The 27,638-nt window shown below is 45.1% G+C and overlaps 2 protein-coding genes across 6 annotated transcripts; one reads left to right on the top strand and one right to left on the bottom strand.

Moving 5' to 3' along the window:
• The first annotated feature begins 4,079 nt into the window (after positions 1–4,079).
• Positions 4,080–9,027, top strand: LOC105929355 (SLAIN motif-containing protein-like). Of its 2 annotated transcripts, none has more exons than XM_021318812.2 (7): positions 4,080–4,834; positions 5,189–5,322; positions 5,426–5,545; positions 6,723–6,821; positions 7,793–8,041; positions 8,282–8,407; positions 8,504–9,027. In XM_021318812.2, exons 1-7 carry the CDS (start codon positions 4,419–4,421, stop codon positions 8,749–8,751), a joined length of 1,392 nt encoding a protein of 463 aa, XP_021174487.2. In that variant the 5' UTR covers positions 4,080–4,418; the 3' UTR covers positions 8,752–9,027. The 2 variants fall into 2 exon arrangements, with proteins under 2 accessions (XP_021174487.2, XP_012722540.2); XM_012867086.3 differs by having other exon boundaries at positions 4,101–4,834; positions 7,757–8,041.
• A 1,978-nt stretch (positions 9,028–11,005) lies between these two features.
• Positions 11,006–27,353, bottom strand: LOC118564575 (transcription initiation factor TFIID subunit 1-like; the record flags this gene model as incomplete). 4 transcript variants are annotated; one of them, XM_036143248.1, is given in 29 exon segments in its annotated part: positions 11,006–11,606; positions 11,682–11,847; positions 13,217–13,448; positions 13,542–13,637; positions 13,794–13,901; positions 14,163–14,279; positions 16,329–16,396; positions 16,524–16,608; positions 16,704–16,796; positions 16,895–17,017; positions 17,880–17,947; positions 18,036–18,213; positions 18,294–18,392; positions 19,766–19,874; positions 19,989–20,200; positions 20,331–20,496; positions 22,387–22,594; positions 22,685–22,911; positions 23,010–23,185; positions 23,916–24,035; positions 24,111–24,260; positions 24,354–24,434; positions 24,528–24,658; positions 25,811–25,952; positions 26,045–26,245; positions 26,331–26,435; positions 26,569–26,742; positions 26,971–27,144; positions 27,246–27,353. In XM_036143248.1, coding segments are annotated over 29 exon segments (4,140 nt in total), but the record flags the coding sequence as incomplete, so codon positions are not given.
• Positions 27,354–27,638: the final 285 nt, after the last annotated feature.

The following is a 27,638-nucleotide window of genomic DNA, read 5'->3' on the forward strand; positions in this document are numbered from 1 at the left end:
GAAAACTCAATATGACTAAAGCTAAAACTCAAAATTGTAACTTTTAAATCATTGTTAAAGTAAAACAATGTAAAAAAAAATAATAATAATAATAATAAGTTGGTCCAAGGGAACAATCAGTTACGGTGTCTGTTCAAGCGCATATCCTCATGAGAAACTGATTTAGTGTCATGACTTCAGGAGGCCATAACAGGGGCCAAGACCAGTGCTACAGGGTCACTGGCCCCTGTCGGCCCCTGTCTAGATCCCTTAAAAAACTCTTAAAAGTGTTTTTCTTGCCCTACGTACTTTTTCATGTTTCGTCACATTATTTAAAAAACACAATTCAATGTGTTTTATTGTGAAAGTATGTGACTAACACAAAGTAGTAGCACATAATTGACAAGTGAAAGCAAAATGACCTATGGGTTTAAAAAAAAATGTTTTTTTTTTTGTTGTTGTTTTATATGAAAATCAACGATTTTTGTCATGCATTAGTATTCAGGGGCCCTGGGGCAATATTTTGTTGAACCACCTTTTGCAGTAATTAGAGACGCACATTTAGAGATGGAAATCTTTGCAAAAGTAAGTCAAGCTCAGTCATTTTGGACAGGCGAGTGGCTGTGCACATCATTTTCTCAAAACCTGTACCTGGCTTCTTAATTCGGGTCTGTACTTTGACTTGGGCGTTCTAACACATGCATATTTTACTCTAAAATGTTGTATTTTAGCTCTGGGTCTATGTTTAGGGTCATTGTCCTGCTGGAGGGTGGTCTGGAGTCTTTTTCGGCCTTCTTCTGCATTTAGCTCCATCTACCTTCCCATCCACCTGGGCCAGCTCCCCTGTCTACAGGGAAGAGAGGCATCCCCCACACCATGATGCGGCAGCCACTGTTTTTCACCAGGTGGTGTGCAATGCAGGTTTTCTGTCACTAAGAGGGTTTAAGATGAAGGCCAAAAGGTCCACATGCTTGTGGGGCCCCGACAGTTACAGGGCGTGTGGTAAACCTCAAAAATGACTTTTTACAGATTTCTTTCAACAGCGTCTCCTTGTGTTGTCCTTTCAACAGATTATTCCACCTGAGCTGCGTGTCAGTGTAGCTTCTTCTATTTTAGGAGAACAAATTGAACAGGGCCGTGTGGGGATGTTGTTTTTTCCAACTTTACAACCTCCTCCCTGTCGTCGTATTGCTCTGTTCACTAATGTGTAACAAACCTCTAGCCTTCAGAGAACAGATGGATTTATACTACCATTAAATTGCAAACTGGTGGACTCTATTTACCAAAGTGGGGGTCGGATGTTTTACAAGACACTCCCCATCCCTCATTTTAATGCAGGGGGATGACTTTATTTTTTGGTAAGACTTCTCACAAAAATATTATTTTACTCTCGTAATTTTACAAGAGTAAAGAGAGAAAAACAGATTCCCACTCGACAAAATGGGGTCGCCAATCTCTGGCACTGTTATTCTGGGGTTCACAGGCTGAAAATCTTGGGAATCCCTGATTTATTTGATTTCCTCTGAAGGCAATTACTTGCACTGAATTTGATTTATTGTTAATATTTAATTAATGTTTTCATTAAAAAAAAAACAGACCTCAAATGTTTACATAAAAATGAAACTAGATTGCCTTTGCTACCTCCTGGATTTCTTTGTACAGAGAAAAAACACACGTATTTCTCAGTTATTTCAGAGACAGAAACAAAGCAATTTGGTAAAACTAACATTATTACCATGCCACAAGGCGGAGCAGAAACCGCTCGGCCTGACTCAGTCCAAAACCCTGAAACTGTTTCAACCTCCTGAGCGCCTCACTTGTGTTTTTCTACGTCATTAGATCCACACAAAAAGAGAGTCATGCATAACAGAACAAAAGTTGTAGGTGTTAAGCTTTGGAGCTGTTTTAAACAGACACTTGTGTCCTGCGACGTCACTAAATACACATTTGCTTGCAGACCGAACCACACCCAGATGCAGCCGATGGTTCAACAAGCTTTCACCTTTCCACACCTTCAGCCAAACATTTTTCCTCCTACAATGTGACCAAGACTGGATTTATTTGGTAAAATTAATAGTCACTGAATTAAAGTCCTTGAGTGTCTCATGTTTTTCTGCTACTTTCTTCTCCACTTCATCCGTTGGGATATCGTTTTGTCTGATCTCTATTTTTGCCAACATTGCAACTCTAAACTAAGGAACGTCCTGACACAGGAAATGGGACGCTTTATTATAAATTCAAATACCTAACAGCTTAAAAAAGTGTCAGCGTAAAGTGAGACTGACACAAAATAGGGAAGTGTTTTAAATTCAGAGCATCTTCGTGGTTGTTTTTAACTACAGAATGTTTTTTTTCACATCAGTTCACAAACAATCTACTGAAGATTATCTCATAACTATGTGGTTGCACAACGGGCTTAGGTAAAACAACTGAGAGGCAAAGCATAGTCCTTCAAAAACAAAAGGACAGATTTAAAAAAAAAAAAATCCAAAAACCACAGATTAACAAAAGTGTTTTCACTGATGAGGTGTAGCAAGATGACCACCGGGCCGATACTGACCCGTAGAGACATCCCGGTCTGAACCCTGAAGGTTCTGCAGCTGTGTGCTGAAAGGTGCGACCTCCATGGATCAGACTTTTCATAGTCTATTAAGTTCACAATAAAGTTTTTGCTAAACTGAGCTCAATTTTTAATGCTAGCTAACATGGTAGAGCTGCGTGTTAGCTGACATTAACCGTCTACGGTGCATACTGTAGCACAGTTTATGTGCCACTGTTTACTAAAATGATAAGATTAGCTAACTTCTGAGGATTATATGGACCATTTTTGCTTCACGGTAGGGTGCAATCACCCCCCCCCCCCCCCCCCCCCCCCCCCCCGAAAGAGACCACAGCAATTAGCACGTAGCGGTAGGTGTCAAAGTAGTGTCCTCATGGATACGACCCGAGGTTTAACAGCTGGACAATGCCCCCATCGTCACTCTGCCCTTCCCTTTCTTCCCATTGTGCACCCTGCTGCAATCTGTTTTCCAGGTAACAGAGGCACATACTTCCAGCCATCCATGTAAAAAATAAATGTGATTCATTGGACCAGTCTACCTCCTTCCACTGATCCATGCTCCAGAACATGACGGTTGCGTACCCATTCTTGGTGTTTTCAGTGGTGGACAGGGATCTGCATAAGAATGACCAGTACACAGCACCATAGTCTGCAATGTACCGTGTATACTGACAATTTGCCATCACATCGCAATAATTTAGTCACACTGACCAGCCTTCGCTCCCCATGTGCACCATTGAACCTTGACTACCCATGACTTTGTTACTGCTTCATTGCTCTTGCTTTCTTAGACCACTTTTTATTGATTTTTGACCTCTGCAGACCAGGAACACCCATTGACTCTTTCCTCTAGCCCTCACAATATGGCCCTCTCCGTCAGACCTACTCATATCCAACAGCTTGCCTGTTCTTCTAGCCTTTAACCCATTTAATCTGATGACAAAATGTTTACTTTCTTACTCCCCAATCGCATACACTAACAGTTGCCAGGATGAAGAGATAATCATTCACGTCACCTGTCAGTGGCCATAATCCCAGCCGGGCATCGTCTTATCTTCCGGTCTAGACCGGTATGGTTGCAAAAACTTCTGCCATTTACAATATGGCTCACTTAATATAGTATACGGAATTAAAATAGGGCTTGATCACTTGACTTTGGATGTGAGGAAGTCGAATCTTGGGTTTAACTTGGGTCTAGGGAAAGCTGAAAAGCTGCCGGCTAATCCGCCTGTGGATGAAGATCACGCCTCAGTCTGACCCTGTCAAGTCAAACCAAATCAATGTTGTGACCTTCTCAGCTCCCCGCGTTGTCTTCTGAAGGGTCCTCTGGTTTGCCATATTACGAAGTAGTGAGGGGAGTCTCTGCTGGTCCCATTTCATGATCCGCACCGGTGTTCTTTGAACAGCTGAGGTCGTCAGAGGGCAGAATGCGACAGGATTTAACACAAGAACCCTAAAAGAATCTGGAGCCCCATCCAATGTAATACACAGAGAAGTTTACAGAAAGGTGAAGACGTGGACCATGACGATGTGTGCGACCATCTATTTCTGTTACGTTCACTAGGCTAAATATGGTGTCAATATTAGACATGACAGTGTGATGCCAAGTGGCTCTTTTTATTTCTTAGTAGCTGCCTGTGGCCTCTTTAATCCAGTTAAGACCCTGATGCTTCTCTTAATCCATCCAATCTGTTGAGTCCTTCACTTAACAGCCCCACTCAACAAATCTGGGTCAATAGAAGTTTGCTTGTGTGCGATGAAGAAAACGGGCAGAATTTTGCAGCTTTAACACAGCTGCTTTATCCGGATCCGTTCAAGATTTGATCGACCTCCCTGTATGGGAGCTTGGCGCCACAAGGGGGTCTGAGGATTTCAGAGAATGGAGCATCAAGACCAGACGAAAAGCGGCCGGAGACAATGTTCGTGCGGTCAAAGGCAGGCAGAGTTTGGCGCAAGTATCAACCATAATGGCATCGGTAGCGACGCAAAAAGCAGCAGTGCGTGGCAGGACGAACAGTCGGATCTGTACTGCAACTTCTGGACCGAGCCTGAGCCGGCAAGTGTCAAGAACTGCAAGGGTAGATCGTTTGTCATGGATGCTAGAATAAGACTGGATAGTCTAAAGTCTGGCAGCAGTTCACCGCAGCCGTGGTGTAGCTCGGACAACGCTTTGTACTACTATGACAGTGAAAAAGACCTCTGGGATGGTGACGAAGACTTAGAGGAGAAGCTGTCTGCTCTGGACGTGGTGGAGATCCTTGAAGTGGAGGGAAGCACGGAAGATGAAGAGAGCTGGTAGGTTCCATCAGAACGCCGGAGATAGTCTCTCTTAGTGTGGCGGTTTATATGATTACACAAATCTCTTGTCCAGATTACCAACTTTAAATGACTTGTTAAAAGATTTTGTTAAAAAAACAAACAAAAAGAAAGGCCTCAACCAGTCTTCCAAAAGCTTTCATATCCACTAAACATCTTCACCTTTTGTCAGGTTACAACCACAAACTTTGATGTGTGTTATTACTGAGATAAAAGAGACAAAATGTGAAAACGTTCAAGGAGCTTAAATACTTTTGCAGGGCACTGCACACAGCCCAGTTCCTCGTTGTGAGCTGAAGTGAGTGAATATCTTCCCCCCCTCCCTCCTCACAGGTTATATGAACCATCAAACAAGCGCTCGTTTGCGGGCGGGGAGTCTGCTCTCAGATGGTGCCGACACGTTCTGGACGACCCCAGCCCTGAGATGGAGGCTGCGTGTCGTGGACTGATGAACAAGCTGGATCGAAGTTAGAAATCAGCTGCGCACATTCAGCGCCTTACTGATGTCCACCAATAAACACCCAGAGTGACCCGTGGTGATTGCTCTACTTTATTTCTTACCGTCGCCAGGATCGGGATACTACTTCTACAGACACGCAGCGGTCTCCGCTCACTCGCCCAGTGTCTCCTCGGGCTTCGGTCGGGACAAAACATTGGTCAACACATCGCTCAGCGACTCTGACAGTTTAGGTAAGGCCCTCGTTTGAGACCCTTGTTTTGACACATTTCATTTACAAGCTTACACAAATGCAAAACCCCTTTATACAGAGAAGCACTGGACGCTAGGTCAAAGGGTCAAGATCAAGAAAGAATGAGGCTGTTGCTGCTAACTGTTTCTCCCCCAGCTTTGTTGGTTGATACAGAAAATGGTTAAAAAGTAGTCTGGCTATGGGAACATCTGTCACCGCGGTGTTACGGATTACTGATCTAGGGAAGTAAACGGTCGGATATATGATAAAAGCGCTCCGAGTTAAGCTGAAAATCAGGAAACGCCAAACAAGCTGTTGTGGCCTAAATATAATAAATACTTTCATATATGGATGATGACAAAAACAGATTAAGAGAATGACATCAGTCTGTACAAAATGCTGCAGCTTGTCACGTGACTCCACCTCTAATGCAACTTCATTGGCTCCCGGTTTATTATTGTGCGCATTTCAAGATCTCGGTTTTGACTTTTAGAGCCGTGCATGGACAGACACCGCTCCGCATCGCTGAACTGTTACATCCCCCACACTCCTGTTAGAGCTCTTTTTAAATTTGCTTTTGTTTTGATTTCGTCTTGTGTATTTTCCACCTTTTTTTCTGTAAAGCACCTTGTGATTTTTATCTTGAGAAGTGCTTTATAAATGAAGTTTTACTCGCTTACATCAGGTAGATAAGATCAGATCATACTCTTTAGAAATATGTACAAAAAATATGCAGGGAGATGAATAAATAAACAACAATAACGAAACGCGAGCTTCGTCCAGATAAAGGGACGGCTGACAGGAAGTGGACAGAAAACAAGGAAGTTGACCCACACGATCTTCCAATCTGTCAAGAACGCACGATGATGTTGTGGAAATGGCACGGGGAACTTTAAGATCGTTTCCACCACATGGCATCTTAGCAGGATACGTGAATCGAAGCAAGACAGACATACCGTGCATTTTAAAAGGTCAGACTTACTACAGAGAGACTTTTGTCAGTGGCTTTGGCGCTTATGAAGACATAATTAAAAAAAAATTCAAAATAGGATTTTATTTCACTGTAAGAACTCCAAATGTTTTTTTTTATTCCTCGTGACAACAACCTACTAAATCAATTAAGTTAGTAACACGATTACAGAAAAAAAAATAAACATCTCATTTGTGACTTTGCACAGACCGTGTTAAGGTGACGCACTCTGACGACTTCATGGCAACAAACTACAAACTGCAGGATATAACAGACGTCCACATCATGGCCAGACTACAGGAAAACAGTGAGTATGAAGGGCACACTGCAAAAACGAAACTAAAAATAAGTAAAATTTTCTTAGAATTAGTGTATCTGTCCTTGATTTGAGCAGATAAATAAGATAATCTGCCAATGGAATAAGATTTATGCACTTAAAATAGGTACAACTCATCTCTATCCTCTTATTTCAAGTGCAGGATATCTAATTATCTTATTTTAGGGGTGAAAATACTCATTCCATTGGCAGGTAATATTGTTAACCTGCTCATATCAAGGACAAAAACTCAAATTTTAGGAACATTTTACTTATTTTTGGATCTGTTTTTGCAGTGCATGAGAGGCTTGGCGGTGCGGGGGTTTGCACTGTTGCCTTGCAGCAAGAGAAGCTCCTGGGTTTTTCTTTCTCTCCACGCAGTCCAGCTTCTTCCCATCTTCCAATTTACCAACATGTATTGAGTGGGAGGGAGGAAAAATGAGGAAATCCTTGTTTTGAACAAAATCACCAACTATTCTTCTGAAATGCTTTTAAAAAAATATATTTTTAAAGTAGATCAGAGTGTCAAGGACCTTTTAGCTTGAAATGTGTGATTTCCTGTTTCCCTGGCATGGAAACAGCCCATCCGAACTAAATTTCAGTATGGGAAAGACGAGTCATACAAGTAAGGCAGATGTGTTTTTGTCTTCAGAAGTCGGAATGACGCTGCCACGAGAAAATAGCAACATGACAAAGCTTCCTATTTATGGCCGGAGCACTAATTAAAACAAACAGGCTGGAGGAGAAGCAAGCAAAGAGAGACATCCCAGAGTTTTCATAGCAACCATTTACTCTTAGGCTGTTTAACACATTCTTTACACGAGGTGCCTCTAACTGTAGAGGGCATTGTATGTGTGTATGTATATTAAGATTATATTTACCCTATACGCTTTAAAAAAAATAACTTTTCGGTCTACGCGTTTCAGGTTTAAGACAGGAATATATTTCCATGCCTGCTGCAGCTCCCTGGAGGAAAAACCCAGACACGTTGCCCTTCTATTGGAACACCGAGGCTGACATTGCCGACGACTTGGGAAATAAAAACAGCGCGCCTCCGGCTTCGCCCTGCAGGCCCGGTCTGACGGCACCGAGCTCTTTCACCTGCAAGTTACCGATGCCAGCAGCTAAGCAGGGCTGCCAAAGTCCAAAACTGAGCAAACTTCACCAACAAGTAACCCAGTTCAAGCTGCTGAGGCTCGCTCAGAATAAAGGTACACGCACCCACAACTGGAACGCACCAACACGGACAAGTCACGCAACAACATCTTATGGGGGAGATTTAATACCTAAATCTTAGTTTATTATCGACCCTGCAGAACTTATTTTTAGGCTTATACCGGCAAGATTGTTGGTTTATTATGTACATTTCTTCACCGCATACATTTCCAGCTATGGTCAGGATGTTCTACTGACTCAAACGGCGGGTAAATGTCATCGTTTTCCGCGTGCAGCATCCACGGGCAGCACAAGGTCGCCTCGGCAGACGAGCCTGCGCTCCCTCCAGGCTGTCAGGAACAGCCGGAGCTTAGAGATCGAAGACTACCGCCCTGCTGGGCAGACCAACCACCACCCACCAGGTTTCTATACATCCATGCTATCAACAGACTGCAGAACCAGGCTCTTTTTAAATCTCCTTCGCTCCGTCTAACCACTTGTTGTTGTTGTTGTTGCAGCTTCCAGGGCAGGGTTAGGGTCCTCCGCTGCCGCATCTCTGCGCTCCAGCAACGGGAGAGGCCCGACGAGAGACTCCTCAGACCGGATAACGGCGATGAGAAGGCCGCAGAGGTCCCAGTCTCTCAGTCCCAGCAGGTCGGCCCACGCTCCCAAGGGATGCTTCCCCGTCCGTGGGCGAGTTTTTGCCTCGCCAGAGAGGCTGGCCACTGCAGCTTGGGGCAGACATGCCTCATCCACTCGCCGGTGAAAGATTTCAAACAAATGAGGAAGAACACTAAGAACAGTATTACTTAACGTATTTGTGATATTATAACTACAAAACTCAGTGTATTTTATGGGGATATGCGACAGATCAGCACACAGTAGTTCATTACTGTTAAACAGGAAGGGAAATTATTTGTTTTCAAAAACAAAAGTCTGAAAGTTTGGCATGCATTTGTGTTTACTCCAATACCCTTTAATCCTATCCGGTGAATTAAATCCTTTAACAAACGTCCCCTGAATAAATGGAGAACATGTGTGGAACTCACTGTAACTCGAGCCATTCTCTGAAGGCCTCAGGGGTTTGTTAGAGAGCATGAGAGAACAAACAAGCATCAGGAAGACCAAGGAAGACGTCAGACAAATCAAGGATACAGTCGTGGAGAAGTTTTGAAGAAGGGATAAGGTTAGAAAAGAACAGCCCTAATTTTCATCGTCTCACTTAATCCATTATCTTAACGTGGCAAGAATTCTAACCTGCCAAAGCCCGTCTGTGGATCTGAACTGAAAGGAGAGCATTAGGAGAGAAAGGAGAGACGAATCGGAGCGTACAGAGCTGTGATCGAAAACTGTAAACTCTGGCAAAACAAAGGAGATGATTGTGGACTTTAGCAAGAGGAGAGCTCAACATAGACCCGTCATCATGGACGATGTGGAAATCGAGGTGGTCTCCACATACAAGTACCTGGAAGTAAGTTGGAGTGGTCGGTGCAGGCAAACATAAAGGGGCAAAGCAGACTCTACTCCCCCAGATGACTTAGGCCGTTCGATGTGTGTGGGGATATGCTTTTTCCTCTTTTACCAGTCAGTTGCGGCCAGAGCTGCTGTGTTTGCGGATGTCTGCTGGGGAAACAGCATTACTAGCAGCGATGGTAGCAGAATAGACAAGTTAATCAGGAGGTGTGCGACAGTGATGGGGAGGGTGGCAGTCTCTATGGAGGAACCGGTGGAGAAAAGGACTAGGGCAGTGATGAAGTCCATAAGGGCCAATGGGAGCCATCCATTGCACAGCATTATGGTTGCTCAGGAAAGCAACCATACTGATCTCCATGAGAAGCAGAACGGCCACCGTTAGACAGTTTAATGCCTCTTGAAGGACGTTTTTATTTAATCTTTTACTTCTTTTTTTTTTTAAATCCAATTTTATGTTTTTATCTATGCTATCGGGCAGATGAAGTTTCCCTATCAGGGATCAATAAAGTAATTAATTATCTATCTATCTAGAGAAGCAGCCATGAGGCAGAGTAACCCTGGAGGAGCTGCAGAGATGCACCAAATATCTGAGTGGGGGAAAAAAAAACTGTTAACACCTCAACCATTGGGTGCTAGAGGAAAGTCACTGCTGAAGGAATATAAGACTTTTGTTTACGATCTTCACATCTTCTAGTGAAGATATATGCGGTTTGCTTGCACGAGGTTTCTGATTAAAGAATGTGAAAAGTTCATCACAAACAGCTTTTTCTAGATATGCCCAACCTGATGACTGATACTTGAACCTACGATAAGCCGACGGATGGCTTTCTCAACACAGATCACTCACATTCTACACAAACTTGTGCAGCACCAAGGCTGGCATGAAAGCGGAAGTGCAGTCAAAACTTCACTTCAGCGCGGCTGACAGAAGAAAGGTCTGCTCTAATCAGAATGGTTGCAACAGGAAGAGTGCAGCTCAGAGAGGCCTAAAGAGGCAAATGCAGCTTGAAGAGGAGGTGTTGGCAGCCGGAAGCCTAGGTGTAGATTTTAGGGTCACGTTCTCCTAAAAAGTACATGAGCGTTTAAAAGCTGCGTCAGAGGGAAAGTGCCTTTTTCTTATTTGTCGGTTTTACTTGTTGACTTTAAACCTTTTCTTCATAAATAACATGTAAAGTCAGTTCCTTTGAGCTCGGGGCTCAGGTTTGCTCTTGAAGCGCCACCTGCTGGTCAATGCTTGAATTGCAGAATCTGTTTTCTCCAACTAGTCTGTTACTGTGACCTTCAAACAACCTCACTACTTCAGCTGAGTAAAACATCCCTTTAGCAGATTTGAATGGACTAAAAACAGCTTTTTAAACTCTTCAAATGAAAATTACATAAAGCGAAATTTGCTCTTTTAAGTTTCCCTGACAAATGCATTTAAATGTTTATTTTTGCAACAATTTGTTACCGGGGACTTGTCTGGTTATGAGTTTTCTGCAAAAGCGTATCATCAAGTCAACTTGCAACCAACAGGGAACTGAAGTTTTATTTTTCCCAGCAATGCCTGTGTTTTTAGAGACATTTATTTAATTTTTTAGTCGTTTTTTTTACATTTTACCTTGATGGCAGTGTAGAAACATCTAGCAGTCGCTGCATACATAAGTGAAATGAAACAGTAAAAAACAAAACAAAAAAACAAGCGAACACCTCCATGTTAAGATCCACCATAATGGATATTATTCAGTTTACATACAAAGGAACAAGCTTTAATTTATAATGAGCCACATTGATCTAAAGGTTCAAGGATAGCAAACAAATAATCCTCATTTACAAAATGTGTACATACAGTATTTACCGGAGAAATTACATTTCTCTGTCTTGATATTGGCTTTCTAACAATGTCGAAGGACACAGTCCCACTCAGGAAGAGGAGGGAAATTAGCTTAATTATCGGAGTCCATGTCACTGTCTCCTCCGATGGACCTGAACTCTTCACTGTCTTCGTCCTCGCTGAGCTGGACTTGGGACAGGACAGCTGGGCCTCTTCTCCGCGCTTCGTCTTCCTCGTCTTCCTCCTCCTCTTCGCTGATGCCGTACTCTTCGCCGTTCCCCATGCTGGACGACTGCATTCGACTCCGGCTCTCCGTCTCCTCGAAGCTGCCATAACTGAGAGAAAGCCGGGTGTTAAGCAGGGATGTGGGCAAAGTCTGCTTTGAGCCGTGGCGGCCGTTCTCCTTTTACCTGATGTTGCTGTCTTCCATGTGCTCGTGGCCAACCCCCTCGTATGACATCATGCTCTCCTCCTGCTCCATGCCCATGCGGGCCGTGTCCTGAGCTCGCCGTGGAGGCGCGGGTCGGATGTCCACCTCCCTGTCCGAGTCGCTGCCGCTCTCTGAGAGCTGAATGGCTGCAGGGAAACGGGGAGATATCAAGACACTGGGATGGAGACTTTAAGGCTTTAAGTGCAAAAACGCGTTAAAAACAATCAGAAATTCTGAACTCGGGAAACCGTTTTTTGGAAAGCAATGACTATAAGCTGTGGGACGAGTTAATATGCAGTGCCTTGCTAAAGTTTTGGAATCCCCTGAACATTTTTGTTACATTACAAGAATAGATTTCCAAATATTTGACAAATCACAATGTGAAAATGGGGTGGCGAGCAGTTGTGCTGAGGCCTTTTTTTAATAATAATAATAATAATAATATTAATAATAATAATAATTGAATTTTATTGATCTCAAAATGGTGAAATTCACTTCTGCATCCTAACCCATCCCCTTGGGGAGCAGTGGGCTGCCACTGTGCGGTGCCTGCACTGCAAAAAGAGAACTAAAAATAAGTAACATTTTCTTGAAATGAATGTATTTGCCCTTGATTTGAGCAGGTAAATAAGATTATTTGCCAATGGAATGAGTATTTTTACCCCTAAAATAAGATAATTAGACATCCTGCACTTGAAATAAGATGATGGAGATGAAATGTTCCTTTTTTAAGTGCAAAAATCTTATTCCATTGGCAAATAATCTTATTTACCTGCGCAAATCAAAGGCAAATACATTAATTTCAAGAACCGGGTACTTGCATCCTTCTCTGAGTGCAAGCGCGCTGCTCTAACCACTAGGCCACGACTCCACATGTAATTATACTCCTAATAAATAATAAAATCCAGCCTAACAAAGTGTCCACAGGACAACTACTGGTCATGGCCTCTATGTATCTGGCCCTTATGGAAGAGGAAGGAAGTGAAGTGACTTTGTCACGAGCTTTTAGGGGACACAGCAAACATGTGGAAGAAGGTGCTCTGGTCCAAAAAAACAAAAAACAAACAAACATTGATCTTTTTTGCTTAAATGCCATGTGTTGGAAAACAAACCCGTCATATGACCTTATTAATCACATCTCCATGGTAAAACATGGTGGTGGCAGCATTATGGTGTGGGGCTGCTTTTCTTCAGCAAAGGGAATAAAGCTAATGAGAATAAATGACTGATATGAATACAGGCTTGGTTAGAGGTTCACCATTTAACAGGAGAGCAAACAAGACGGCCAGAGCTACGCTGGGCCGGTTCAGATCAAAACATACGAACGCGTTAGAACGGCCCAGTGAAAAGTCGCGGTGGAAATCCAACACAGAACACGTGGCGAGACCCAAATAATTTTGTTCGCAGACGCTCGCCAATCCTCCCAAAGAAGAAGGAGCAAACGTTTCGGTCTCTGGATACTTTTGACCCGTACGAAGAAGAACGCCACGTCTCCGCCAGGCCCGGCGAACGCACCGGAGAACGGGTTGTCCCCTTCCTCGTCGCTGGCGTCGTCCTCGCCGTCAGACATGAGCAGGTCCTGGTACAGCACGCTGGACTGAGCCGGGTGGTTAGCTCTCCCGTGCCCTCGCTCTTCGTCGTCGTCCTCCTCCTCCTCCTCCGCGTCGTGGTCGTGCGGCCGCCTGCGAGGTGGCAGCAGCATCTCCTCGTCGTCCTCGTCCTCCAGATCGCCGTCGGCATCCTCCGCCTGGGAAGCCAGAAGATAAAGGAATAAAAGATGTAAAAAGGCAAAATGAAGCACCGGGGTCGCTTTTTCATTTAGGTAATTCATCTTTCTCACGGGAGCGGGAGTCTTGGGTTTCCCATCGTCTTCCTCCTCAAAGCCCTCAATGTCCACGTCCGAGTCCTCCTCCCCCGGTCTCCTCATATGCCGTCCCTGAGAGACAGAATCAACAAAAATAATCAGGAACAGACCCGACATTACAAAGAGAGTTCTTTTGTGCTGAGCGGCGCTCTTGCTAAGCAGGTAAAACATAGTGGCCCATGCTCTGAGGATAGTCTGAGGAGAGGCGGCTTGTGTCTCCCTCCGTACCTGCCCCCCTCTCTTCTCTGGAGCAACCAATAGAGGTCCCTCAGAGAAAAGGCTGCTGGGCTCTCGGGGTAGACTCCCTGAAGCCACGCTGTCAAACAGATCAGCAGGCTGGCCAGCACCACACACAGTGGCACACACAAACAAAGAGAAAGGGAAACGAAGGCAGGAGTGAAGCACTGGAAACACGTTGGAAGGGAAGAAAGAGAAGACACTGTGGTGAAGAAACCGGACTGTGAAGGTGCAGCAGAGGGGCAGGAAGAGCACAGAAAGACGTGGCGAGGAATCTACTCTACGTCCCCAGGAAACGGGCGTCGACGAGGCGGCCGTCCGCTCTGCCGGCAGACCTAACTGGGCCATGGATGCTCTTACCTGCGGCGTGTAAGGCCCGGGCGTCATCGGGTCCAGGCTCTCCAAGTCCGCCGCATCCAGAGCTGCCTCCTTGGCCGTGGAGATGTCCTTTTCCAGCTGCGTCAAGTGCTCATCGTACTGAAAACACGTAAAGACGTTATTCTAGTGGCACTTCTCCCCCTCTTATCACCTTCTTTATAGAGAAAGAAATATTTCAGACTTTTAATTTAAATTCAAAACTACCTCTAACACGATGCTTGGGTTATAAAGTGATTAATGTGAAACTGATCGGGATTTAATCACACTGTAAACGGCAAAAATCTTTCCTCCGAAGCAGGGGTCTCAAACTCAGTTCTACATTGGGCCACTTTGGCATCGTGAAGTCAATAAAAGTCGATCATCGTAAAAAGATGATACTTTTGACTTCATAATTTCATTTTAGTTCACATAGAAATGTAAACGAATGCAGAGTAACATTAAAGTAGCGCCCGTAGGCTCAGTTTAAACAGTTTGCATGCAGAAAAGTTGATATTGGCGTGAGTTACACTTTAAACTCTGATCTGTCTGCATCACTTTTTCCCTTTTTGGACATTTCTGGGCTGTTTTAATGTGTTGTAGGAAAACTGCTATCTAGTGGCAGGATGCTGTTACTACACAGTTAAAAAAAGACATTTGCTATAAGAGGCACAGTTTTAGCCACTTTTTACACTTTAAAAGGATATATGCCTCTACTTTATGACCTGATATGCCTTTTTTGGCTCTTAAGGGCCGGACAAATTGCCTTGACGGGCCAGATTCGGCCCGCGGGCCTTGAGTTTGACACGTGCTTTAAAGGAAGGCTTTAAATCAGGCAGCTGTGAAAGCCAGAGGAAACGAGGAAGAGGATGGATGGAAGAAAATGTTTCAATTGGATGGAGGGACAAAAAAATGGATTGATTGTTGCGACTCCAAAAAAAAACAGCCTAGTCACTTGAGAGGAAAACATTATAGATTATGGCTCCTAAATTGATGGTTGCACAGAAATACCCTTTAGACAACGGGACAGGGCATACCAACGCTTCATGTATCCAAACTGAGGCTTTTCCAAACTGCATAGGAACCCTGACTGACATAATCCAATAAAAAAAAAATGTATCAGTCCCTTCACAGTTCAGCACTCTAGGTCCGATCCTTGTGTGCTATTCCCAGAAACGTCCTAGATCAGCTCATTACTGGTTTATACTAGTGGTGGGTATTGCCAAAGAAGTCACTATTCGATTCGAATCACGATTCACATGCTACGATGCGATTCTATCACGATGCATCACGATACTTGAATTATTGCGATGCATCGTAATGCATTGTGATATTTTCACTGAACACTGTTAGAAAAAAATACAGCCATTACCAGTGGCTGATAGGCTGTGTATGATCTGGATAGTGTCTTCAATTGATACATAACTGAAAGCAACTGAATTCATACATAGCTGTATTTATTGAAATGACTTTTGGAGGTATTGCTGTGAACTGGACACAAATATTACTATTACTGGAGTGAACACACTGACAAAAGGTGCTTAGGATTTATAAAACTTAAAATAACAAAATAAGGATAATCAGTGCCGTTTACATGGCTTCAGTGGTCCTTTAAACCAATGAAATGAAAACATTCAAATGTTTGCGCGTGTAGATGTTGGGGCTAGCTTGCGATCGAACGTCGTTTGTTTAATCAATGCTTGGGGCGCTCGCGGCTCTTGTTTTTCTGAATGGCGCCTCTGCATGTGTGCCTTTAAGTTTATTGTGTTCCCACAGTATTTCATTATGATGTAACAGTGTTTGCAAATTACATGCGTCATGTCATATATCTGATTTGAAATGTGATGGAGCCAGGCGAATGTTCTCAGTCTCCTCCATGTTTTGTTTATGAACGACTCGTCGCAGTATCCCGCGGCCGGAAATGCTTGTGACACTAGGCAGCGGGCGTCAACACAGCCGCAGCGACATCTACTGGACTGGAAGTTGTATTCCACTTGTTTTTGGCTGATGTTCGCCAACCATTCATGCAATTTTATTTATTCATTTTTTAAATTAATAATCGATTCTTGGCGTCAAGAATCGATGCATTGGATTGCGAATATTAGAATCGCGATGCATCGTCATGACGATTATTTTGCACACCCCTAGTTTATACCCAGTAATAAAACATACCTCTGCTAAGGTCCCCTTGCACACGTTAACGATCTCCAGGGCGGTCTTGGTGTAAGGACTGTCTGAACCTGTTAGAAAATGCACATTCTGAAACGCACGTCCCGTTTTCAATCTGCTTTTTGGGGACTCATGCAGCAGATGTGACAACGATGACCGTAATAAAAAAAAAAAGAAGAAGAAGAAGAAGAAAGGTACCGTTGTATTTGATACTGTTTGCGTGGATGAGGCTGATATCCGAAAGAAACGTTTCTCGATTCTGGTATTTATGCTTGGAGATGTTCTGCAGAGCGAGAGAAGAACAAAGAAAGCAGCATTTAGTAGCTTCGGTCTCATTCCTGTAACGGTTAAATCACAGCACCGCCGTCCCTTCCCCACCTTCCGGACACTCTCCAGATCCATGGGACTCACGATGACCTTGTAGTAATCCGGCACAAACTTCTTGTTGACAGGATGGTGAAACGGCCACGACTGCAGAAGGTAACGGTGAAGGCATGAGTGAACGAAGTGACCGTCAAGCTAAGCAGAGATCACCGCTCTGCGCGTTGCTAGAAGCGGAGCAGACTCACGTCAGGGACCGCCATCATTTTCTGAGTGACGATGTTGTCCAGGATGAAGGAGAAGGCCACCTGATCGTCGTCGTCCAGCAGCGGGTTGATTGCCTTCTCCAGCCTCACCAGCCGATCCTCCTTCTGCGGCCACAGGCAGAAACGTGACGATTAAGGCGGAAACGAATCACGCCATAGACAATATATACGTAGACGTGTCATTGGGCGGGTTCTGCCTATGCTTACGACGCGTCAGCGCGTCCGCCATCTTAAATGTGGCAAACCTGCAGTTACTCAGTCACTTAAACAGTATCAGAGGGACGTTAATCTCTCAATATACTTTGTATTCGTAGTATTTATGTTTTTGTAATATTACAAGTTTATTTTATTCTCTTAAGTTCTTAAGTTTATTCATTCTCCTGAATTTATTATCCTAAAGAATAAAAATATTTAAAATAATCTAACCTGGCCCTATTACTCCAGGAGTGAAATAACTCTGCAAACTCTGACTATTCTGGAAACATTTCCTCTTAATTCTCATAATATGACCTTTTTCTCATAACATTATAACTTTTGTGTTTGTTTTTTTTACTTTATTGACCTAGGACTTTTATTCTCATATTATTAATTTAACCTCTTTAATACTCCCCCAAAAAGTCGGTTCCTAAAGGTTCACATGTAACACGGTTTTATGAAATAATATATATATATATATATAGAGCCTGTGTTGCCACTCTGCAGCTTTAGTGTGTCCAGTTTTGCAACATGGTGCAGCCTTTGTTCATAGAAGGCAGATACAAGTAGTGAAATCAGCCTGAATACATTTCCATGCAGCACAGGAATGAGGAATCTTCTCTGATTCACGTTCACATTAACAGAACTCAACTTTTTTTCTGCCACATACAATATGGCGGTGATGTTGACGTGCGAACCTGCGCCCAACGACGCGTCTACGTATATATGTCTGTGAATCACGCTGTACCTAGAAAGTGCTGCTAACACCCACCTCTTTGAGTTTAGCGTCACACAGGTCGAGCATGGACTGTGCCACCTGTGTGATGGGATGTTTGGCGCCTGGCGGAACAAAAACACAAGAGGTCAGTCTCAAAACTTTGGGCTCGTTATTCCGGGTCGCTCTTAAATCGCGGCCTTGCAGCGTTACCGTTGTACGTGGCGCTGTTTTTGACGATGACCTCCACCGCCTCCCGGAACTCCTCCCTCGAAGGGTACATCCGCTTCCGCACGTTCTCCCTCAGCGTCTGAAGGTCCATGGGCCGGTTGATTATCTTGTAGTAGTCCTTGACGACCTTGGCGTTGACCGGTGTGTGGAACGGGTACGTCTAGATTTAGAGAGAAGGGTTTTTTCCGGTGAGACCGAGCAGGGAGGAACGGGAACCGGAGCAGGTTCCACGAATCTTACGTTGGGGTGATCCCGCATGTCGTTGATGATTCCTTCCAGCACCGAGGACAGCGTCACCATGGGGTCGGTGCGTCTGCGGTGGATGGCCTTGTGCGGCTTCTGTGGGAATCGCGAAAGAAAAACAACTCACGCGTCAGCTAAAAGGGGACATCAGCACAGGCCTGAAGATCACTATATGCAACAACACGGATTTGTCTTTCATTAACCACGTTTTTTTTTGTCTCTTCAACCCATTTCGGTAGTAAATAGGCTCAAACATCCAGTGATTTATTCAAAATCAGACGTGGGTCGACGTTTGTGTCCCTTAACTGTCGTCCATTGACCTTAGATCAGGGGTGTCAAACATACGGCCCGCCGAACAATTTAGTCCAGCCCGGTGGCTAAATGCATTATCATTATATATATATATATATATATATATATATATATATATATATATATATATATATATATATATATATATATATATATAAATTTATTTATTTATTTATTTTTAATCCAGTGTCCTGTCTGGCAATGTGGCAATAAAAATTGTTGACTTAATTCCAAAAAGAGCTCATCAGATTTGACTTTCACAAGTGGAGGTTATTCACAATATATTGTGTAAAAGTGATATTCATTTAATATAAAAATCAACAACAAGTCCACTTTTATTAGTTCTATTTAATCTTGCAATGAGTTTACTCGTGTGGCCCTCTTGAGATCAGATTAAGCTGAATGTGACCCCTCAACCAAAATGAGTTTGACACCCCTGCCTTAGAGCATATTACTGTATTTTTCAGACTATAAATCACTCCGGAATATAAGTCGCATCAGTCAAAAAATGATATATATATATATGTATATATATAGATATATATACACATCGCACCGGACTATACGCATTAGCTAGATTGTAACCCGTCCAGACATCAGACCTGTAAGCTAGCGCTAGCTGTTATTAGCTCCCCAGACAGCCCAATAACAGGGTTCTGTCACGGTCCTTCGTGCTGCACCACGCAACGCTCTGCTGCATGAATGCAGACTGAACAACAACATACAAACATGTTGTCAGTCTTTGTTGTCTATAAGTTAATGTTTCTATAAATGTTTAAGTTAAGGTGACCAGGTTTCTCTAATGAAAACCGGGGACGTCTCTGATTTTGACGAGAATCTCTGTCTGGGGGTTGGTTTGTTTTTGCATGATCAGCAACGCCGGCAGGGAAGGAGTGTTCGGCTCAGTTCTTCTACTGTAGACGCTAATGTTTACTCCTTGGTTCAGGCTGGTCAAGATGAATTACCATTTAAATTTGATATATAAGTCGCACCTGAATAGAAGTCGCAGGATCGGACCAAACTATGAAAAAAAAAGTGCGACTTATAGTCCGAAAAATACGGTAATCTTTAAATTGGGACTGCCTTCTGTTTTGAGACGCTTTTTTTTTTTGCCAGTCCTGAAACGCCTGTCTGTGAGTGAACTGAAGTACGCTTACATTGAGATAATCGCAATGGGCCGCACTGCCGACGCGTCGTTTCTTCTTCGGTGGTAGCTGCTGCTTGGGAAACTTGAGCACCAGAGACTTTCGCCGCACCTCGTCAGCGCTGGTGGAGAACAACACAACAAGCAACACGGATCAGACCAACGTGGATCGGACGCCGATTCCGAGCCGTCATCAGAAACGATGGGGGGGGGGGGGGGGGGGGGGGGGAGATTACCTTTCAATGAGCTGCTTGCCCAGCACAATCTTGGTGCCCTCCACCTTGATGAGCTCCTCGTTGTCGTTGTGGATCACGGTCTTTTCCAGCTCCTCCTCCTGCTCCTCCGTCATGGCGACCGGGTTGGAGGGCGGGGCGTTGGTTTGGTAGTACAGCGGGCAGAACTTGTTGGTCCTCATGTGTCCGATGGCTCCACAGGCGCCGCACTTCAGCTGGAAAAGTGAAGTTAATCAACATGAGCAGTATAATGACCACCTAAAGCAACACTACAAATTTAAAACTCCATCAACTCCAACCAAAGAAGTAATGTGTATAGAACTGAATCAGCGAGCTTACTTTTACCTTGAGGTCTGGTCTCTCCTTGACCTTCTTGGACTTCTTCTCTGGCGGTCCTTTGATCTTGTCCTTCTCTTGGTTCCTCTTCAGCCTCCTGAGCTGCTCCTGAATGCGCCGGCGCTCCTTCCTCATCTCTTCTCTGTGCTGCTCATCGAAGAGGGCAAACTTTCGTCTGCGGCCGCAAAAAAGACAGGATTAGGAGGGAATCCGTCCCCCCGCAGTAGCAGGTGACATGAAACCATGAAGGGAGAGGGGGGACGACTTGGACTGTGTTGGCTTATTGTTTGATTTTGAGTTCAATCTGTGGAAAAATTACACTCCATGACAGCCAGGGGTAATTTTTGTTTGTTTACAATATTTGGACATATGGATATTTAAAATTTATTTGAGCAATATAGAAAATTGGAAACAAATACAGCCAAAAAAAACAACAACATTTTACAGATTTTTTGTAAACTGTCATAAAAAGCGGGATTTCTTGTGAGGAGTAACTTTCCCTTGTGAGGAATTTCCCCTTTTGAACCTCAGCTTGGTTTTTGCTCCTGACTGTTGAAGTGCGAGTGAACACAAAGCTGGACTGAGACATCAAAAGAAGACTGCAGCAGCTTATGAGTCTTAAATGTTTTAGGGAAGTCAGGAAATAACCTGAAATCAGCCAATCTAGTGCAAGGAAAATCGTCTACAAGTGAAAGAGATGCGAAACAACAACAGACATCCCCAGGTTCGGCCGTCCAGGCAAGCTCGCTGTAAAAGCAGCCTGTAAAAATCCACTAAATATCATCCCAGGACCTAAAACAAACGCTTGCTACTGCTGATGAGCAAGTTTAACTTTCATGCAAGATTTGCAAGACGGAAACTGTTGCTATTGAAGAAAAACCTGAATGCCAGACTAAAGTTTCCCAGAGAGAACGCAGTCAAGAACAGCGACTTCTGGAATAATGTTCTTTGGACTGATGCGTCCATATGTTGAATATTAAGACACCAAAACGGAGGACATGTTTGCCAGAAACCAGATACAACGGACCGCGGATCCGTTGCTCCAGCAGGACCTGGCCAGCTCACCGTCATAAACCCCACCGTGAACAATGCCGTGTATCAGAGGCAGAACTGGACCCCGCAACACGCCGACGACCCAAAGCATACCAGGGCATCCACTGAGGGCGGGCCGAAAACCAGGAAATGGATCTGGACTTTTAATGAGATGCCGTGGGAGGACTCGAAACGTTACCTGACTCCGCCAGATAGATTTGCTCCGCATATCCATCTGGAAACCTTTCGTTGAAGTAATTTTGGGAAGGGGCGAAAATACTGGTCAGCTGATTGGCCTATGTTGGTGATAGACGGGCCAAATAAACCAATCAGATTCGTCGTCACTCTGTTACGAGCGACGACGAAAACACAACCACAAGCCAAGCTACTCTTGCTGCTGCAGGTAAAGGCTCGTTAGCTCAGCAGAGAAATACTCTGTAATTCCGATAAAACTTGCTCGATAGCCACGCTAACGCTAGTTTCATCGGCTGAAGCCGCCATGTTCTTTAGACTGAACTGTCGCTCCTCGTTGCTTCACACCTCAACCCGCCTCAAAGCCAACGCTGATTGGACGTTCGTTTGGTGAACGGCTCCAAATTTTCTTTAACGGAGAGTATCCAGACTGATCTGCGAGTGAAACCTTGAAAGCTCGCGAGATCAGGATGGTCTCACGAGGCTACTCGAAACGGGCTGAACATGAGACGCAAACTTCCTCAGACTGAATGACAATACATGAAGCATCTCTGTTATTTGAACCAAATGGGGCGACATCAGCTTTCAGGAGGTAGCGTGTCCGAACTTTGACGTCTGTTAGAAAACACGTTTTTGTTGATCTTTTGTTCAGACAAGCAAAACAAGGTTCATTTTTGTTCTTTTGAGTTTGATTCAGTCAATTATTCCCCAGACAAACATCAACATGTGAACTTCTCTTCATAAATAACCGAAATTTTAACGCGGCAGTCGGATCAAAGCCAGTTTGTACATCCGGTTAGGCACAGAACAGACCTGAAACTTGAGGAGCGGCGAGACTCACATGAACTCGTCGTCCTTGGTGGTTCTGATCCGGGTGTAGGCGTCGATGACGGCGGCCTTGCGGACCGTCTCGCAGCGCACGTACTCTTTGCCGTCCTCGTCCCGGAAGGTGCGATAGATCTTGAGCCGACGTCCCGTGGCCGACGAGTTCAGACTGGTGACGGAGGACGTGTCGTCGTCTTTGTGGGAGCTGGTGGACAAGGCGCTAGCTGGAAGGGGGGTGGACAGTGGCGTTAGAGGCGCACGTTTTGGCGGGCGAGGCGAGGTTCTTGCTCGCGTTAAGACCGCTCTCTGCTTACACAAGCCTTTGCGTCGATCCTTGCGTCCCTTGTTGTCGCTCTCCTCGCCCATCAGCATCCTCTGCAGCTCCTTCCGCTCCTGCTCCTCCCTCTCGCGGGAAAGCTGCGAGCTGGTCTTCTTGTTCTGCAGCATGTTCTCGATGTTCTTCCCCATCTCCTCAAAGTCGCTGTCTTCGGCGGAACTGCTGTCGGTGTCTGTGGACAGCACCTCCGTGGACTCCAACACCCTGTCGTTGGGGAGAAACAGGAGGAGGTGAAAAACGACTCAAAACGTGCGCGGCGCGGCTCCCGAGTGATAAATGCCGGGTTACAAAACGAGCCCCACTTGTTCTGCAGGTCAAAGATCCTCTGGCACTCCTCCTTGTAGCGCTCCTGGTGTTCGGCGACAGAGAACCGGGAGCCTCTGGCGAACTTGCTCATCGGACCTTCGCCGGAGCGCGCCTGCTCCGTGGACATGGTCCTCACCACGTCGATTACCTCCCAACGGGAAAGTTTCTTGATCTGAAACAAGAACAAATTCTTATAAATGCTGAAAGACGCGACACTGCAAAAAAGGGGAACTAAAAGTAAGTAAAAAAGTTCTTGAAGTGGACGCATTTGTCCCAAGTTTAAATCATCTGCCAATGGAACAAGGGTTTTCCACTTAAAACAGGATCAACTCATCTCCATCATCTTATTTCAAGTGCAGTATATCTAATTACCTTATTTTAAAGGTAAAAAAAACTCATTCCATTGGCAAATAATACTATTTAACGGCTCAAATATAGGACAAATACACTCATTTCGAGTAACTTGTACTTACTTTTAGTTTCCTTTTTGCTGTTGAAAAAAAAAACAAATAGAAGAAAGACATTCCCTACAGTAAAGCACGGTGGTGGCAGCATCATGCTGCGATGTGAAGATGGTTTGAGCTAATTAAAGAACAAGCCAGTAATAAAACTTGTTAAAGGCTGCATAAGGACATAAGACTAGAGGGAAAAGACTAGGACTGAGTGGCTGAATGAGATCCAAACAACATTTGTCAGATTTTTCTTTGTAAAAACGTAAAAAAAGAGAGAGCTTCACAACTAATCACTACTTTTCGTTGCTGTGTCTCAAAAAATCCTAATCCAATAAATTTAATTTTGTGTTTGTGCGATAATAAAATGTAAAAAAAACGTGAATGCATTTGTGAGTGACCGTATATCGTGAGTAACTAAATGCCAGCAGACCGGACGCGGTCCAGTCTCACCTCTTCCTCTGGGACTCCAAACTTGCGTAGCAGCTGCTTGGCGTTCTTCAGGGAGAGCCTCCTCAGGTCGGCGTCCGTCCCCGTCACCGTCTTCTTAGCGGGCTGCGGCTCTTTGTCGTCCTGGAGAGAGGGAGGCGCACGTTTAACAAACAAAGGCCATTGAAAGAGGAAAACTGAAATGAAATGAACACCGACCTTTTGCTGAGTGGGCTTGTTGGGGACTTTGACGTAGGAGAAACCTTCCCCGCAGCCGGTGGGGTCGGCCACTCCCGTCACCTCCAGCAGACACTTGCCCTTCATGGCGGAGATGAAGGCCCTCGTCGTGTTCCAGGGGGCGGTCCGGACCTGCGGGCCGCGGCACACACAGTTGGCGTGAAACTAGTTTTTCTTCCTCTCGACCCAAACGTAAAAATCGGGCAACGTGATCAGAGGCGGTACCTCGTCGTCGATCTTCATCTGGAAGTCCTCTTCGTTCTCCTCTTCTGGAGCAAAGAAGGACTTCTCGCCGTATCCGGCATCCTGCAACGGACGAATGCCGTGAAGCTGAGCCGGAAACACACAACAGCTGCTTCCAGGAGGGGAGAAGGGGGGGGGGGGGGGGGGGGTCGTTACCTTGAGCCTCTGCTCTGCCACCAGCATGCTGTAGTAAGCGCAGCATTGCTCTGGGGACACCATGGCCCTGATCTCCTCCTCCGTAGGCAGCCTGAAGTCAGGCTTCAGCACCCACCAGTTGGAGTCCATCCCTGACACGGGGGGGACAAGACACTTTTAGTTTTACTTTACCGCTTAAGTCCCCCCCCCGATCCCAGGACAAGGCATCATAAGCAAAGACACGCTTCACTATCTTTTTACCAGCGTTGCGGCTAAATACCAGGCTTTTGTCGACTCAATCCAGAGCTTTCAAGTAGAAATACGGAAGTTTATCATGACTGTATATCTTTATTGTGATTAGGCCTGGAAAAACTGAATCTACAAAAACCAGAGACCAGAAAGAGATGGACAGACAGCTGAATGGACAAGGATGGATAGATGGATGGACAACAGAAAAACAGAAGGGGCGGGCCAGTGTACTGCAAAAACAGATCTAAAAATAAGTAAAATGTTCTTAAAATTAGTGTGTTTGTCCTTGATTTGAGCAGGTAAATAAGATTATTTGCCAATGGAATGAGTATTTTGACCCCTAAAATAAGATAATTAGACATCTTGCACTTGAAATAGGATGATGGGAGATGAGTTGTTCCTATTTTAAGTGCAAAAATCTTATTCCATTGGCAAATCATCTTATTTACCTGCTCAAATCAAGGACAAATACACTAACTTTAAGAACATTTTACTTATTTTAAGTGTGTTTGGATGACAAAGAGACAGACGCGCAAAGACGAACGGCGGATGGGAGGATGAGCGGACAAACCGAATGCTGGGTGGCTGAACAGACGGAGAAAATGATGACAGACAATAGACAAATAATGGCTTAGATAAGAAACAAATAGATGGCAGATGAACAAACGGGAGGATGGATAGATAAAGTGATAGAGGGATAAAAAAAACGGATGAATGGATGTTAGGAGAAACTGATGGACAAATCAATAAAGAAGACAGAAACATGTCTGGAAGAATGGATAGGTGGAGGCGCCAAGAGGAGTAGCGAATGGAGGGATAGACAGACAGGTGGACGGATGGATGAAGGAACGACAGAAAGACAGTCAAAGATGGATGGATGAACAGACTAAAAACGGACGATGGATGGATTTTCAATACTTGTAGATGAACTTAGATGACCCGGAGACGCAGAAAAATCCACCCTGTCTCGGTTTAGTGTCGACAGACAACACCTCAGACAGAGAAAAAAAAACACAACGTGTGACGCGGATCCATCCAAACTCAGCGCGCGTTACCTGTACGTTTGAAGTCAGCGCAGAGTTTGAGCCGCTTCCTGATGCTGCTCTCCGAGTGCGAGGGAAAAGCTTTCTTTATGTCCTCCATGCGGATTCTGCGAGGCCGGTCCTTGCTCTTCCAGAACAGGCGGTAGATGAACACCTGCGGAGGACGGAGGACAGGGGCGGGCCGGGCTTCAGCGGCGTCGCGAAGGCGAGGCTCACCGCCGGAGCGGCGGGGCAGACGGCACCTACCTGCAGGAAGTCTCTGATGTGAGTGTTGGCCCGTTTGGAGTTGGGACCGGGAACCTCGAACAGGGGACACTCCTGGCCGACCACGAAAATGTCCACCAGCTCCCTGACGTAGTAGCCGTGCCGCGTCCGTATGACCAGGAAATCCGTCTCGGGCATCTTGTGCAGGTAGATGGGGGCGCGGAAGAGGTTGTTCTCGAAAGCCTGTGAGAAAAAGAGAGAACGCCGGGTCAGAACGTCAGAGAGGTTTTCTAAAGTTCATATAAATCAGAAGAGTGATCATGCAGACCTGGAGAAGCTGACCGGGGTGCAGAGAACCGAGGAAAGGAGACGTGTGGCAATACACCGTCTCTCCATATTTACAGTCCGGTGCTCCTGGATCTTTTCCCGGTTTCTGAAGGACACAAGAAGATGACATTTCTAAACGCCTTTAAGCAGCGAACGGGTCCACCAGACCTCTGAGAACCGCAGCACGTCGTTCTTATCCAGACTGAAGGCGAAGCACCGCGTACAAACACTCCGCTCACCCTTTTGTAGTAGTTCTTGATCTTGGTCGCCATGCCAACCTGCATGATGAGAGGCGCGTACTCCTCGCTGTACTCGGCCAGGATCAGGTCTCCGTCTTTGCCGGTCAAGTCCTGAGGCGTCCGCATGAAGAACATGTCTCCGCCGCCGGCCGCCTGCCGCTCTTGCTCTCGCATCTGTGATGTAATAATAATGTAATAATAATAACATACATTCAAACATACATTACAACGAAATTTGTTCTCTGCTTTTAACCCATCACCCTTGGGGAGCAGGGGAGCATCTATATAACATTTTTTCCCCCCACCCCAATCTGCTGAATGACACCAGGGAGACGCTGTCCTGAGCAGCTCCATTTGCTCCACGTTACAATAAATGTTTGTTTTGAGCAGGGATTGCGTTACCTTGGCTTTCTTCTTTATGTGCTTGAGCAGCGGCTGGACGGCGTGCGGCCCCGGCTGCGCCAGAGCCCCGAAGGAGTACTTCTTCAGGCTTGGTCGGTGGAACTGGCGGAGCTTCATGGGACCCATGTGAGTGGGGAAGAAGGGCTGTCTCAGCTCCAGCGCAGGAATGGAGTGCTGCGCGGGGGGGGGGGGAGAGAGAAAAACAAGCTGGAGAAGTGCTGAACGGACGGCGACCGCTTTGACCCGCTAGCCGCGTCTGGTGCTGCTGAGCCCACCTGAATGATGTTGCCACCGAAGGTTCCTCTCAGGCCCTGCTGTTTGGGGTAGTAGAACTCGTCGTTGGAGAGGTTCCAGGGATCTTTGACTTCAGGCTGGGACATGTTCTGCGATTGAAAAACAAATTGCTCATTGCTCTTTTTTCCCCCCCACATGTTGACTTATATCTTGCACACGGGAAAAGTCCAAAAGTATGCATACACGTTAACCCTTATGGCCATTTTCAAAAGTTTTTCCCAGCATAAAAAGAACCTATAAATTGCGTTCAGGGAAAATCTGTGGCACATATTTATCAGAATCAGACATACTTTAATAATCCAAGAGGGAAATTACTTATTAAAATAAATACACAAATAAAATATACACAAATAAAGTAAAGGCATCCTCCTTTC

The sequence above is a fragment of the Fundulus heteroclitus genome, chromosome 11, assembly GCF_011125445.2.
Source record: "Fundulus heteroclitus isolate FHET01 chromosome 11, MU-UCD_Fhet_4.1, whole genome shotgun sequence".
In the NCBI taxonomy this organism is placed as follows: Eukaryota; Metazoa; Chordata; class Actinopteri; order Cyprinodontiformes; family Fundulidae; genus Fundulus; species Fundulus heteroclitus.